We start from the raw sequence: 14788 nt of genomic DNA, 5'->3' as shown, positions 1-14788 counted from the left end.
AGAACAAGTAGTAAAGCTCATCCGTGCTGAAACTCATGTGGGCAAGTGTTGAAAATAAGTTTGTATTAAGGAGGTGAACGGGTAATCTGGAAATAATTTCCAGGTTGATACAAACCTTCCCTTATGATTGTACTGTGACTTATAAGATGTAAGAATACATCATCAGAAACTGAGAAGAATAGATAGTTTAAGGGCATTACAAAGAAGATAAAGTTGAAAACAACCATGAAACTAAACAGGCAGCATGATAATCTTAAGCACTTTCTGATACTGCTACAGATTAGTCTCTACAGATCTGTAACACATGAAATAACAAAAGTCAAAGTGGATGACTAGAACTACATGGAAACAGATGCCGGTGGCTAAGTGACTAAATGAAAGAATAATGGGGTATGACTTAGACAATCTTATAAAGAATCACCATTAGACAGACCAGAGAGCTTTTAAACTAGTTGAATGTCAAGTATGTTTAAATTCAAGGATATCACAACATGCTGCATCTCCTTCCAACCAGAGACTTGCAAAATGATTTAGATGTTTGGCAATCAACTAGATGCAATTAAGAAGAAATCTTTTTGGAATGTAGAACAAAAAATAACAGAGAAAATAAAATTAAAAACAAGCTTCCTTCTTGAATATCAGCTTCGGCTCAGTGTCATTCCTCTCCTTTTGCAAAAAGGGATTGAAGATGGTGCACTTCTAAGTTGTTGAAATGGTTCAGCAAAAATGATTCTGCTTAAAAAAAAAAACTCCAATGGTGCAGTTTAAACTACTTTAAAAAAAAGTATGTACCATAGTGTTGTAGTTAAGTCAATAATATAGCTTAGGGAAAGTGGTCACCTTTGCAATTTGCACCATGCATAGAAGGAACTACATTGGACATTAATAGTATAGGATGAAGTTTATTAGCTCAGGCATTCAATAATCTTACAAGCAATGACTTCAGTAACTCTAAATGAATACTCAAATCACAGTGACTGACAAAAAGACAAGGAACAAAATAATTCCAATTAGATTCAAGCAAAAGAACAACCCTGATTGTCCTTTTACAATCATTGACTTTGATTTCATGCCAGTCTTACACCTAACACCTAGGTGTTAGATCCCATGACCTTTCGTCATGAGGCACAGGTTCATTTTTGAGTCGATAAAAAGGAGACAAGGGCTACAGTGAAAGAATGCTGAAAAGGGAGATTAAGTGTAGTAGCACAATCCACTGAGTGATTTCTAGGCAATAATATCTCATCATAATCGTGTTGGAGTATTCTTGTTGCTTCTTAGTTCTCTCCACTTTAGCATAGAAGAATCGTATTGTTCCACCACACCACTCAATTGAACTTAAACTCCATACATGTACAATAACCTCTAAGAAATCCAACTGAATTCCATACTCATGCACTTCACAAATTGCACCCACATCAATGACCTCAGCCACATTGATGAACCCATTGCTAGCTAGCCAATTAACCAAACCCAACCTGCATTTCAACTCAATGAATTTCCTCCCTACTAGACCATCTCTAGCCAATTTCTATATCTGTCATAGTTTACCTCTAATAATTCCTAGGCAAACTAATAAAAGAAATCATATAGAAGGAATGCAACGAAGTGATAATAACGTCAACTTTTCTTAAGTTGACAATAAACACATATAAGGATGACAATAAACACATAAGGTTTGTCCACGTTGTAATCAGTAATTACATCCCCATGGTTTGTAGGGGAAGAATGATTGGAGCTGGTGGAACTAATGGCTCTAATGGAGAGCATTCCCACTCATTATTGTTGCCCGCCATGGAGTGAGGCACTGAGAAATGTTTGGGAATCCAAACTTTCCCATTTGATAACCTTTCTCTTTGTTTCTTCCTCTCATGCTCTTCTATTCTTCTCTTTATCTCTGAAGCTTTTCCCCAATCCTTGCTCAAAATAGCTTGGCTTAATTCACCCCATACCTTGGTCGACTCCGTGTTCCACACCTTCTGTCCAAGAAATTAGCAAAAGTGTTGCTTAATTTTACTTCTTAATTTTTAATTAGAAAAGAAACACATGGAATCAATCTTCCAAAATTTGGATAGACATATTGATTGAAGCAGCGTTGATAGATTTCATTAGTTGTAGATTCAACCAAAAGTGTTATTTTATTTTATTTTATTTTATTTTGCACAATCAACATGTCTTGGATCAAGTTCAAGACTAGTTTTGTTCTATTCAAAGTTTTAATTGAATCCTAGCTTAATACAAGCAGATCCTAGCTTTTCAAATGTCTAGGATCTGCTTGTATTATCTCTTTCAATGTGTTCCTTCCTAAGCTAGATGAACTAAAGCATGAACTTTTCCAATTGTTGAATGTGGATCCAACTATCGATCTATCTCTTGTAGACTGGATTCTATTGTTGATGAAGCAAGACTATATTCTAGTTAAATGCTCTCCATTGCAGGCCGTTGAATCACCTACAAGCTCTTGGACTATTGCTCACTCTCCTTTCTCCTTGACCTGTTGTTTTGATGACACTCCCTAGGAGCTTGGTTCTAATCTATCGAGTTACCCTTTGAGACTAGATATCAACTATCAACTAGATATCCTTTGCCAACTAGTCAGCAATTGGGGTGTTCTAATCAAGTGGGAAATACAATCATCCATGAACTTCTATTTGGTTAGGTACTTGATGTAGTGTCCTTAACAAGATATTATCCCTTCATTAATCTTTCCATGGTTGAATCTCTGTCAACTCTTGAGATCCATGTCCTAGAGCTAGCATAATCTCCTCTCTCATTGATACCATGTCTGTTGATTCCTTTGATTAGGGGTGAGCATTTGGTTAATTCGGTCCATAAATTAACCGAATTAATCGAAAACTGATTTACTATTGGCTAACTGAATCAAATCAAAGTTTTACTAAAAATGAATTAACCAAATCGATTATTTCGGTTAACACCGAATTAACCGAATTTGCTTAAAAAAATAATAAAAAAATATATAAAATTAATATCAAATTAATCGAATTAACCGAATGCTTACCCCTACCTTTGATTAGTGTTAAACCATCGTGTGATAACCAACACACAGATTTACAGATCAATTGATGGTTCAAGAACTCGTGGTTCATCCATCAGATTCTTTCATCAAGGATACTTAATTCAAAAGTTTTAACTCTCCAAGAGTCTATGAATGTTTTCATTTTGGAGCTAAGTCAAACTCAATAAATTGAAGACAACGTATAATCTTTCCTCTTCCAACTCTCGCACTATTGACCCAGATACCGTCCTCACTGATCACTTGCCCAGATTCTCCACTAGGACTAGATTGCAAGTCTCAAAAACTCAAGTTCATTGGCATTAAATTTTAAGGAAAATTTTACTTGCTCAGATTCTCCACTAGGGCCAGATTCTCCCAGGTGCATTCTCCACCAAAGCACAATTGATTTCCAAAACAAGTTTCTATTATGACTCAGTCCTTGTAGGTGCAATTAAATAGGACTGTAGAAGCTCATGCCCATCCTACTAGTCTTCTCCAATGACTAGCAACTAGAATTCTTCTTGAGGTTTCTGCAGGATATAAGTGTACTAAGTTTGTGCCGCCATGGTGGGGTCAATGTTTCCAAAATCTGCCCAACAATCAATATTATTTAAGAGGGGTTAGAGGTATTCACCTCTTGATCAATATTAGTTCTTCGAGGTATGACTTCTTTCATATCTTTTAATCTTGGAGGTATCCCCTGATCGCGACCATGGACACCAACAGGTAGACGTCGTTGAATAGGAAAACTAACAGTTTCCTCCTGCAAATGGACACCTCCATGCGAGGAGGATTCTCAGGTGCAAGACTTGGTGGGATCACCCATGACTTGGAGAGAGTTGTGGTGGAGACATTCATGCATAAACCTGGCCTGACGATTGTCTTGTGCACTGAGCTATTAAGACTTGTTGGCCTAAATTGTCACCACTAGCCATGTTGCTATATATGTTTTTCAGTGCATTTTATATCCATCTGTATCGCTTAATTGCTCTTGGAAGACTATATGGTTGACAAGGGACTTTCCTCATGGAATCGAGCATAGTTCTAAAGATTAATTTTCGACAAATCTGAAAAAAGAATGTGAAATAGGCAAAAGATATATTTTCCATGTAAATCACTTGTACTTTAACGTGTGCAAGATAACATCAAACTATTTAGGATTTATTTGAACTTTAGGAACAGCAAAAACCGATGATTTTCATGCAAGCAAATAATTCGATGTATACCTGTGGAACCCCCAACACAGGAGTGTTTAGTTGAGAGATGGCTTTCTTGGCATCATACAAAACCATAACCTCTCCGCTGTGGACATCTTTCAACTCGACGACTCTTCATTTGAACAAAAAAGATGTCAGTGCTAAGTTCATGCATATACAAAAGATCTTGAAAATTGAAAGAAACACTATATTCATGTTTGTTGCATGTGTATTGTACCGGTCCCACTCGCCCTCTATTTGATAGATTGTTTTCGATGTGTTTGAGTGGGAGATTGTTCCCTTGACAAATCGAGAACTACCACCAAACCCAAGGAACCTATGGCTCTTGTAGTAGCAGAGATCTGCCTCCAGTTCAGAATCTTTGCACCTGATTCTAACATTCCCAATCCAGTCAGCACCAGTTGGGGGAATTAGTTTTATCATCAAGTTTGGTGAATCCATTTCGTAGTTCTCCCCGAACGTCAAAAGCTTCAGCTGCCTCTTTCCTTTGATTGCAGCTTCAACACTGGTACCTTTTTATAAAGAAATTTAAAGGAAAAGAGGTGTGACTAAGAGTTAGATCACGGCTGAGATAGTTAGGATTCTATAAAAGAAAACCTACCATGGAACCTGGGAACAACGCTGTGGCACCAATTCAGTTCTATATTAAGATTTGTATCGGTTGCATGGAGAGCAGTCACTGGAGGGTGATGAGAGACCTGCCAAATCAATTCTAGTTACTGAGAATAGACAGCACAAGAATAGACATGGAAGAAAGTAGAGATTCTATGATGCAAGCTCATGGCAGGGTAGAGTTATGACACTTGGTTTCATGCTTATATGCCATTACAGGTGGTGATTGTGTAGATACAACAATTGGAAAGGGTTTGCTAATAACTTGATCCATGTATACTACTCATCCTGTGAAACTTCTCATTTAAATTGCTTTATCTTTCTCCAGACTCTTATTGGTATATTTGTATCCATCTTTGGATATTCTTCCTTGTAGAAATGGAATGCAACAACAAATTTTCATAAAACGCAAATTAAAGTATCAAAATTAAGGACACATGAAGTAGGGTAGCACCCATGAAGATTGATACAAATATTAATTGTTCTTTTTGCTCTATTTTAATTGATTTACATTGTTACTAGTTGTGCAATTATACTTGTTGAGCTTTAGCTCAGATGTTATCAGTGAGAACTATGGCTCATTTACTATATGCTTATCGGGTGGCAGACGGGTGGAAGGTTGATCTCACTCATTATTCGTGGGGGATCTTAACCCATTTACCATAACATTTGGTGGGCTTCTAGCCATACATGTTATCTTATTTATACTACATTAGTGTTACCATTTATATATTGGTAAAATTTAATAAGAACTTAGTTCTTTATTTTAACCAAGTGAAACTAGATAGGAAATTGAAACTAATAGATGTATGAAAACATAAATAGATGTTATAGTAACAATTATAATTTTCTACCAGTTGATTTAATAGTATAATAAAAAAGAAGAAAAATAAAAATTATATATATATGCGAATGATATGGTGCTCACCTCCCGTTCCTGAATAAGTGAGCGGAGCGTCCGAAAGTGCACTTGGTCACCCACGGAGTTGCGCATGGGAGGTGAACATCATAATATTACATACACTCTCTCTCTCTCTATATATATATGAGAATGATATGATACTCACCTTCCATGCTCGACTCTCATGCCCAACTGAGTAAATAGGGTGCTCGGAAATGCACTCAGTCGTCTACGGAATTGCGCACAGGAGGTGAGCACCATAACATTATTCTCTATATAAATAAATGTACTGTAGTGCTAAAATGCTTTCTCACTAGTGGCAAAATGGAGTTTTTGAATGTTGTTTTCCCTCGAGTGTTCTGGCTCAACTTTTCTTGAAAGATTTTTTTGTTATTCATAAAGATGTTGCTACTTAACATGTGATGTTTATTGTTTGTATACTATTTTCTGTTGTGTAGATCGTCAACATAAAGTCACAAGTGGGACCTAACAAATTGGCCTATGAATGGATGTATTTTCTTCCCATGTTCTCATCCAAACTAAAAGATACTAAGAAACCATGATGGATTTGCAAAATAGTGTTTTATATATTGAACTATAAAGAGAACTAAATATTTAACATGAACTAGGAAACCTTGAAGAATGCATGAAAGAAAATATGATGAGGTCCAGCATCAAGTGTACTCACCTGCTCAAGGAGGACATTAAGGGATCCTCTAGAAACATGATGAGTTTCTCCTAAAATGGGATTGTAAGGAGCCTGGCCAAATATTGCAGGTCTTGTGGTTGATATGCTCCAAGCAACCACTGAAATAAACCTATTAAGCTTGCTCTGTCCTTGGGCACACTTACACAAGTAGTCCTCATTGTAGCAGTAAACCATTTCTCCATAGCATTGGAGTTGTGACTTGGGCATGTTGAAGAGAGATGGTAGCTGCATATAAAAACAGAAGGAAAGAAAGATTCTCAATTTAAATAGTAGTGAAATCCTTGAAGAACAATTATACATTTAATTAGAACACTTGAGGCACACTTAAGTAAATTTGTAAAGGCTACTCAAGTTTGGCATGAAAAAATATCTTGTATGTCAAGGATTATTAACCAGTGGATCTCATAAATAAAAATAATAAATATCCTTTGATTAGTAAGAAATATTAGAAATTTGACGTAGATAAAGTTGTTTACTAATTATGGATGTCCTAGATGAGTGACACGTATATTTGTTGGTGCAATTTTATCTCACGCAGTCGAGTTCAATTAAATGATGTTGGAACGATTGCTAGTGCAATCGTATTCTAGGTTGTTGTATTCAACTAAGTAATTTTGATGTTTGAGTAAAGGATTTAAGTTAGGCTAATAAAGTTTGTCAAATGTGCAGGTGTAGAATACTTGACAAGATACTATAAATGTAGTGGATAGAAGAAGTTCAAATAAATTAAGGTTGATTAGATACTTGATAATTAAATTGAAAAAGTTTAATAAGTATTGGCATAGGTGAAATCCAAGAGGTGTTGATAAAGAGAGGTCCAACAAGTGTTGGTAAAAGAGAAGCACAACATCGGTTGCCAGAGAAGAAGTTCAAGAAGATCATGATAGAGCCGAAGTTCAAATAGATCCAGGGTGATAAAAGATTTGATGGTTGAAAAATTCAAATAGTCAAGGGTGATTAACACTTGGTAGTTGGAGAAGTCTAAATAAATTTAGGATGACTAAACACTTAGTGATTGGAAGTTCGATAGAAGATTGATCACATACTTGGTATATGACGAACATCTGAAAGAGACTTTTTGATAGAAGAAGACCTAAAGATTAGGATAGACATTTTAGCCGGCAAGGGAGACGTGTACTTGGGAGAGGATAATGCTCAACTTAGGTCAACTCAATCATTAGGATGGTCATAATTGATGAATCCAATTGATTGGAGGTTGTATTTAATTGACTGGTAGTTGAGTCAACTGAGTTGCTGACTCTAAGTGAATTAGCCAACAAATAAATATTTGTATTCATGGATGAGCCATCTAGATAGTTGACTATCTATTGTCAATCTACTCATGATGGTCGAGTCAAGTCAAGCGCGGAGTCTATTCAAGATGATCAACTAATGAATAGAATGTTTATATTTATGTCCGAGTCAATTGGGCAATCGATTGATCTGGCTTAGTTGATTGATGATTAATTCGAGTTGACTGATGAAATAAGAGACAAGCTAAAAATAGTCACTAATCTGACAATGCAAAATGACAACAGTTTACTGACCTAATAGGTAAGGTGTATCAGTTGAGGCGATGGATTTAGTTGACTGATCAACATTAGCATAATCAAATAGTAAAGATTAGTTGAAGAGGATTGAAGCTTATATAAGGGAACCAAGGGGAGCATTCGAAGAATAATGTCCTAAGATGTTATTGTGAGCATTTGAGCTTTCTTATATACTCTTACTCTTAATCCTTTAGCTTTCAAATTATAATTTTGTAAAGATCTGGTAAGAAGTTTCTTCAGCTTCGTAAGAAACCCGAGAAGGAGAAAATCTAATGATAATTCAGGAGTGACTTATCAAAGAGTCGTAAGTCAGAGTAGGATGGAGGGTTTCAAACCACATGAAATCAAGACATTAGCATGTTTTTGTTTCTTTTCATTTTTGTTGCATACTTTGTATTGAATTAAATGTTACTAGTTATAAGAAGAAAAGGTAATTAGTTCAAAATTACGATTTAAGTATTGATAATGTATGGTAAAATTTACGTGAAGGGTGTGATCTTACGAAGGATGGTTACATCATTTGCACACAAATCTAAAAATGATTTTGCACAAATCATAAAGTACCATTTATTAAAAAATTAAATAGAGGCACTAGTTAGAAATAACTAAAAGCTGATAAATTTTGGTTAAATTTGTTTTACAAAAATGAAAACATTTGCTACAACTTAACTAAATTACATACTATATCTAAATCAAAGCACATTCATATTATCGAAACAAAGGCACCTACTATAACTCAATAAATCAATTTGATATAACTATATAAAATGACATATTATAACTATATGAATGCACCACCTCAAGAAAAAAAAAAAAAAAAAAAAGACACGCAATCAAAAGATGTTGGACTTCTTTTTCAGTTATCATGCATACAAATTACCCAAAATATACAAAGTCATGTAGATATTGATATAAACTGTGTGTATCTCCCGGGTAATAAACTAATAATGCAGTGGGATGAATTTTTTTAATCTGCTTAAATTGAATACCAACTAAAACAAATTGTGTGGGTATATTTCAGTTTGTTGAAACGTTGCTGTCATGAATTGATGAACTTTGACGGAGTTCATTGGTCACTCATGCAGCAGTGGCCCAAACAAACTCCAATTCCTAGTCGTTTTCATCTATAAACGTCCTCAAACGTTAGTCTTGAGTAGTCATGTCGAACATTTAAAAATAAAACGACAACTAGCTTTTCAAACAGTTGGCATCACTTAGCATAGTTAACCTCACTAAAAAGACAAGATAAACCGACAGACAAAACTTTATATCCTTAGCTCTTGCATCCATAAGTAGATATTTCACTGACAATACTTATCATACTTTTATATATATAGATCTTTAGTAAAAAAATCATAGGTTCTAGGGCTGTCTTAGTTAGGTAATGTATAGAATAATGACCGTAATGGTTGGGAATCAAAATTTAATACAAAATTTCATCATCTCTGTGGATCTACTTGTCAATGTAGATTTCTACTAAACTACATTTTATTAGTTAAAAAAAAAGGTATTTAAATTCTTGATTTCGTCTACTTCTACTAGTGTCAAATTTTATTTTATGTTCGTTCTACTCCCTTCTATTGGTTCAATAAATGAATAAAATTAATATAGCCAGCATTAAATAGTTCAAACAAAACAATTTGGTGATGCAAACTCCCCAGCTATTAGCATGATATGTGATAACAGTTAGATGGAACAATTATTAGGCATTATTATGATAATGACTAATAATATATCCAAATAATCATGTCATGGCATCTCAAGAAGTCGGCAAATCACAGTACTGAATGCAAAATGAGATGTGTGGACTTGTAACTGTGTGGTAGTTTAGTTTCTAAACCAATCTTTTATCCTTGTTGATATTTGTATCTGTAGGTGTGCCAAGCATATTTCCTCAATCATGTCAAGCACATGCTTTCCCTTCAGACATGCAAGTGTCTTCTCAGTCCTCATAAGTACAACCATTATGTTAAGGATTTGGGATGATGTTATTCACTTGAATAATAAGGAGAATATATATTTTTAAATGAGAATTTAGGCAAAATAATAAGTGATCGATGTATGACACTCTTTAGTGATCAGTAATTATAATTCCAACTATTAAACTTAATTAAGATCGAATTAATTAGTACTTCAAGCTAATTAACCAGGAGCAGTTTAATGTGATCAGGTGTTTTCCCATCCTCCCTTCCACTAAAATCTAACTGGCTGTTTGTTCATTAGATGAATGAATAATTAATTAATTAATTAAATTAAATTAAATTGAGGATATATATATATGATAACCATTAAGGCATACCTGGAAGCGGCTGAGATCGGATCCTGGCCGTACGTTGCAGAAGAGCCCGAGCAGTTGTTGGAGGAAGTTAGGCGGCCGGTGCTCCGCCGCCAGGCCTCCTTCCAGAGCCAGCGGCGCCGTCAGCACCACCCTCTTTCCTTCTTCTTCTGCCTCCCCTTCCCTTTCATTCTTCCTGATCTGTAACCCCCAAAAAAACATGTTAACAAATTCTTTAAACTTTAATATAAATTTTGAATTATTCTGGCGCTGAAGGAGTGGACGCATGCCTAGTGCTCGAGGAAGGGCCCAAGTGGCTAGAGGATAGGAGTGAATCCTGAGTCAAGAATGAACTCCTTGTCTTACTTAAGTAAAAAAGAATAATAGGATTATCATTTAGTTAAATCATAGCCCAAAGAGGAATTTCATCTATTAAGCAGTAGCCAAAAGAGGAACTTTATCAAAAGAATGCCGAGACCCAGTTGTTGACCCCGCAATCATTGTACTGAATTTTAGCGAAACTGATCACTAAGAACGCAAATACGGAACAAGAAAGCCACCAAAGAAATTTAATTCTACTTTATTATTATTATTATTTTATTTCTGTGGACATAAATTAGACGCCGGGCCAAACTTTGATATATTTAAGTCTATTCAAATTTATTTATTAATTTTTTTTATCTCGAATTGATTTTAATTATCCAGCTCAATAATATTGTCTTTATAAATTAGATTAAGTTTATTAATATATTTAATTTATATTATTTTTTATTTTTAACTTATTATGAATAATTTAAGATTATAATACTTTATAAATTACTATAGTTAGTGGTAAGCTTATTTATTTAATTTATTCTTTTACCATAAAACAAATATAAATATCGAACTAAATATAAATACCAATTTTGGTTAGAAATATTTCATTTATTTATAACCTTAATGAAAACGCAACCCACAAAGTTTAAATAAGTTTTTAGCCTTCTCCATTCACTATAGATAAATGATATAAAAAATAGAATAAAAATAAAGTGCATATACATAGAAATGATATGGTGTTCAACTCACCTTATTTTCACGACTGAGATAAATCGAGACATCAGAAAGTCATTCAAGGCACCCCGACTCGTTCGAGACGTTTGGATCACTTCTAGATGTCCCAATTCATCTTAGTCACGAAAATAAAATACAAAATTAACTTGGACTATATACACACACGCTTACATAATGTGATGGTACATCGCTTAACTTCTAGTTATGCAAATGAGATTTTACATTTAGGATTTAAGGATTGAGTTATAATATTAAGCATAAAAAAAATTTTAAATCGATAATTTTTTGAGGTGAACATAGAGTCCAATAAAGAGTTAACACGAGACGTTAAGTAGGTCAAGATTGATCAGATACTTGACGATATCATAAGTCCAATATGGCATTAGCATGAGGCAAGAAAAGTCCAAGTGGGTCATGATTGATTGAACACCTCGTGATTGTTAGACCAACCTGAAATTGGCACGAAAACGAGAAATCTAAATAGGTCACGGTTGACCGAACACTTGGCCATTAAAAGTCTAACAGTGAGTTGACATGAGAAGAAGAAAGTTCAAAGTGGATCATGGTTGACCGGATACTTGATGATTGGAAGTCCAATAAGAAATTGACAAGAGAAAATTCCAAATAGATTAAGATTGACCAAATATTTGGTGATCGAAAGTTCAACAAGAATTTGGCAAGAGGAAAGTCCAAGTGGGTTAAATTTGATCGAACATTTGGTGATTGAAAGTCTAATAGAGAGTTGACAAGAGAGAAATCAAGTAACGTGGAAGTTCCGACAAATCAAGGTTGATCGAATGTCAGGCAACAAGGAAATTCTAACCGAGCAAATTTTCGAATGCCATAACTTTGACTCAGATATCAGAACGAGATAATTTTTTGTGTGAAATAGAGCTCGTTCAAATATTTATATTTTCTTGCTTCGATTGGTGCAATTGATTGGTGGTTCAATCGATTGGAGTAATCAATTAGCACACTATAACAGCTAATAGAATGGTGTGCAATCAATTGGTTTGATCGATTGGAAGCAAGCAATCAATTGGTGAATCACGCTAATTGATTGGTAAGGTAAAAAATAATTGTTTTGCAAGTTTAAACTGTCGGATTTGATGACAATCGATTAATGAAATCTACCAATAGATTGATAGATGAAAATCAGCCCAAACAATAGTCTTATAATGAAGATTTCGAGGAGGATTCTCAATGTCAGTGCTTGTGGGTTTTGGAATAAAGTGTTGATGCATTTTCAATCATCAAAAGACATTTAAAGGCGACAAAGAAGCGAGCAAAGCAAAGTGTTGATTATAAAGTTGTTTTACTATTTGTTTTTATATTTGTTTATTGTGTTCGTGTAAGAACAAGGTTAAAAGACTTCTCTGTCTACAAAAAAATATACAAAAAGAGTGAAGTTTATAGTGAGATCACTAGGAATAAATTTTGGATTAGTAGCGTAAAAAACAGATACCAAATAAAATCCTATAGTTATGCATGTGGCTTAAGTTTAATTCAAGTTTCTACTATGTATGAAAATGATAAGGACAAGAACAAGACGAAATGATTAAAACCATTCACACCCACTCCCTCTCGCACATGGCTCCTAACATCAACTGTGTCAAACAAAGTCGAATCTGACAAGTCAAGTACGCAAATTAAGTGAACCAATTGGATAGATTAGGCCTAGCATACCAATCAAGCAGATCAAATCAAGAGGACCAATCAACACTCATTAGATCATGTAGTTTGATTGGGCCCACTCGACAAATCAACTAGAGTAGACTAGCCTTGCATGTTCAATTAATTAGTTGTGACAGACAAGTCTGGCTAAGGGGCATGAGTAAGTCAAAGAGGTCCCGGAACGGGACTGAGTTGGTTAAAATTGTCAAAATAAATAAGAGTGGATTTCGGATAAAGTCAGGAGAAACATCCTTTTACGTGGTGATTTATTTAATTTTTTTAATTTACTTGTATATAAATGACTATAAGATTAAATATGTGGACATTCAGTATGTATATGATCTTTACCAAATGAGTAAGACAAAGAGACTGACCAATTGATTTAGAAAGCTTAGCAAACTAATCAAACTATACAAAATTGCGAGTTGAGTGAATAATACAAGTTAGGCAAGTCGAGCAAGTTAGTAAAGACAAAATAAAAGTTAATAGAGTTAATCAAATTAGTCAAGTAAATCATTGAGATGACTGGATAGATATGAGCGGAACAAATCACGCAGGCTTCTGAGTATTTTATATAAATATATTTTTATTATTATAAAAATATTCTTTATTGATTATTTAAATATGTAAATATTCATTAATCGATAAAAAAAATTTAGGCAAATCAAATTAAAGAACAATTATTACTATTACCAGTCTCGCCGCTAGTTTCCTGAGCGAGCACCGTTTAGCCGTGCAGACCCTTCGTCTTTCTTCTACAGAAAGACGAGGAAACAGAGTCCCCCCAAGCTAAACACAAGGGGGAAAAAATGCTACGTTTACTCAGACGCATCGATTTCGATCGGGTTGTGCTCGAGAAAGAAAGAAGAAGGAAAGGGCGGATCGAAATTTCACGGCGAGATTCGTGAATGTAGAGATTGCAGCATCCATATCTTCTCTCGCAGATGGAAAGCACGGCGCTCGGATCGAGGAAGACAGGATGAAACAAACGAAATTTCACAGAGAAACAAAAAAATTAAATCCGCTGGCGATTTCACCGAAGCAAGGCGACATCAGATCCATCGCTACTCGTCCAAATCAATTAGGCAAAAGAAAGCGATCGAAGAAGGGGACGGAGATTAAACGGAGCGTACCATCACTCGATGCGACTGAAATCCAATCCTATGAATGGGCGATGCCATCACTCGATCTCGAGGCGGAGATTCCTTCTCCGTCGCGAGCCGATCGCTGCTACCGCACTTTGTTTCGCTGAGTCGATAGCGAGCGGAGAGATCGGAGGTGAAGGTTCTGATTTATAGAGCCGGCTAATTGCGTTTCGATCCTGTACTTTTTTATTATTTCCCTTCTAGTTTGCTTTTCTCAAAATATACCTGCATGATTCTTTCAAGTACAAAGCCGACCTTTATATATTAAAGTTGTATTAATAGCAATTCACCAAATACTTAACTTTATTTTACATAATAACCAAAAAAAAAAAAAAAGGTGTATCATATTTACTAGAGAATATACTCATTTTCTAAAATACCACTTCTCCCTTTACTAAAATTAAAATAAATTTAATAACGAAAACATTTTTATAATTTTTTTATAATAGATAATAAAAAAAATAAGATATACACATGATATTCATTGACTTAGAAAAAGTTTATGATAAAGTCCCAAGAAAAATTATATGGAGAATTTTAGAAAAGAAATGTGTTAGCGTAACATATATTGAACTAATTAAAGATATGTATGAGGATGTAACGACCAGAGTAAAGATTTCAGGCGGAATAATTGAAGCA

At 34.7% G+C, this 14788-nt stretch overlaps 1 protein-coding gene across 2 annotated transcripts; it reads right to left on the bottom strand.

The window, feature by feature from the left end:
• Window positions 1-1609: 1609 nt before the first annotated feature.
• LOC121971566 (oxysterol-binding protein-related protein 4C-like) lies at window positions 1610-14273 on the bottom strand. Of its 2 annotated transcripts, none has more exons than XM_042522890.1 (7): window positions 14138-14273; window positions 10305-10481; window positions 6435-6680; window positions 4835-4931; window positions 4451-4745; window positions 4243-4345; window positions 1610-1979 (listed from the first exon to the last, which is right to left on the bottom strand). In XM_042522890.1, exons 1-7 carry the CDS (start codon window positions 14183-14185, stop codon window positions 1701-1703), a joined length of 1245 nt encoding a protein of 414 aa, XP_042378824.1. In that variant the 5' UTR covers window positions 14186-14273; the 3' UTR covers window positions 1610-1700. The 2 variants fall into 2 exon arrangements, with proteins under 2 accessions (XP_042378824.1, XP_042378825.1); XM_042522891.1 differs by having other exon boundaries at window positions 1610-1976.
• Between the last annotated feature and the right edge of the window lie 515 nt (window positions 14274-14788).

This window comes from Zingiber officinale, chromosome 4A (assembly GCF_018446385.1).
Source record: "Zingiber officinale cultivar Zhangliang chromosome 4A, Zo_v1.1, whole genome shotgun sequence".
In the NCBI taxonomy this organism is placed as follows: domain Eukaryota; kingdom Viridiplantae; phylum Streptophyta; class Magnoliopsida; order Zingiberales; family Zingiberaceae; genus Zingiber; species Zingiber officinale.
The sequence above is the reverse complement of the archived record's forward strand: the minus strand, read 5'-3'. Positions and strand labels throughout refer to the sequence as shown.

Excerpts from the sequence above, each read along its gene's own strand:
- LOC121971566 (XM_042522890.1), bottom strand. The coding sequence starts at position 14,185 with ATGGCATCGCCCATTCATAGGATTGGATTTCAGTCGCATCGAGTGATG. Across the intron at positions 4,932-6,434 it reads TTAATGTCCTCCTTGAGCAG|GTCTCTCATCACCCTCCAGT; the intron begins GTGAGTACACTT and ends TTGATTTGGCAG. Across the intron at positions 1,980-4,242 it reads CTGTGTTGGGGGTTCCACAG|AAGGTGTGGAACACGGAGTC; the intron begins GTATACATCGAA and ends TTTCTTGGACAG.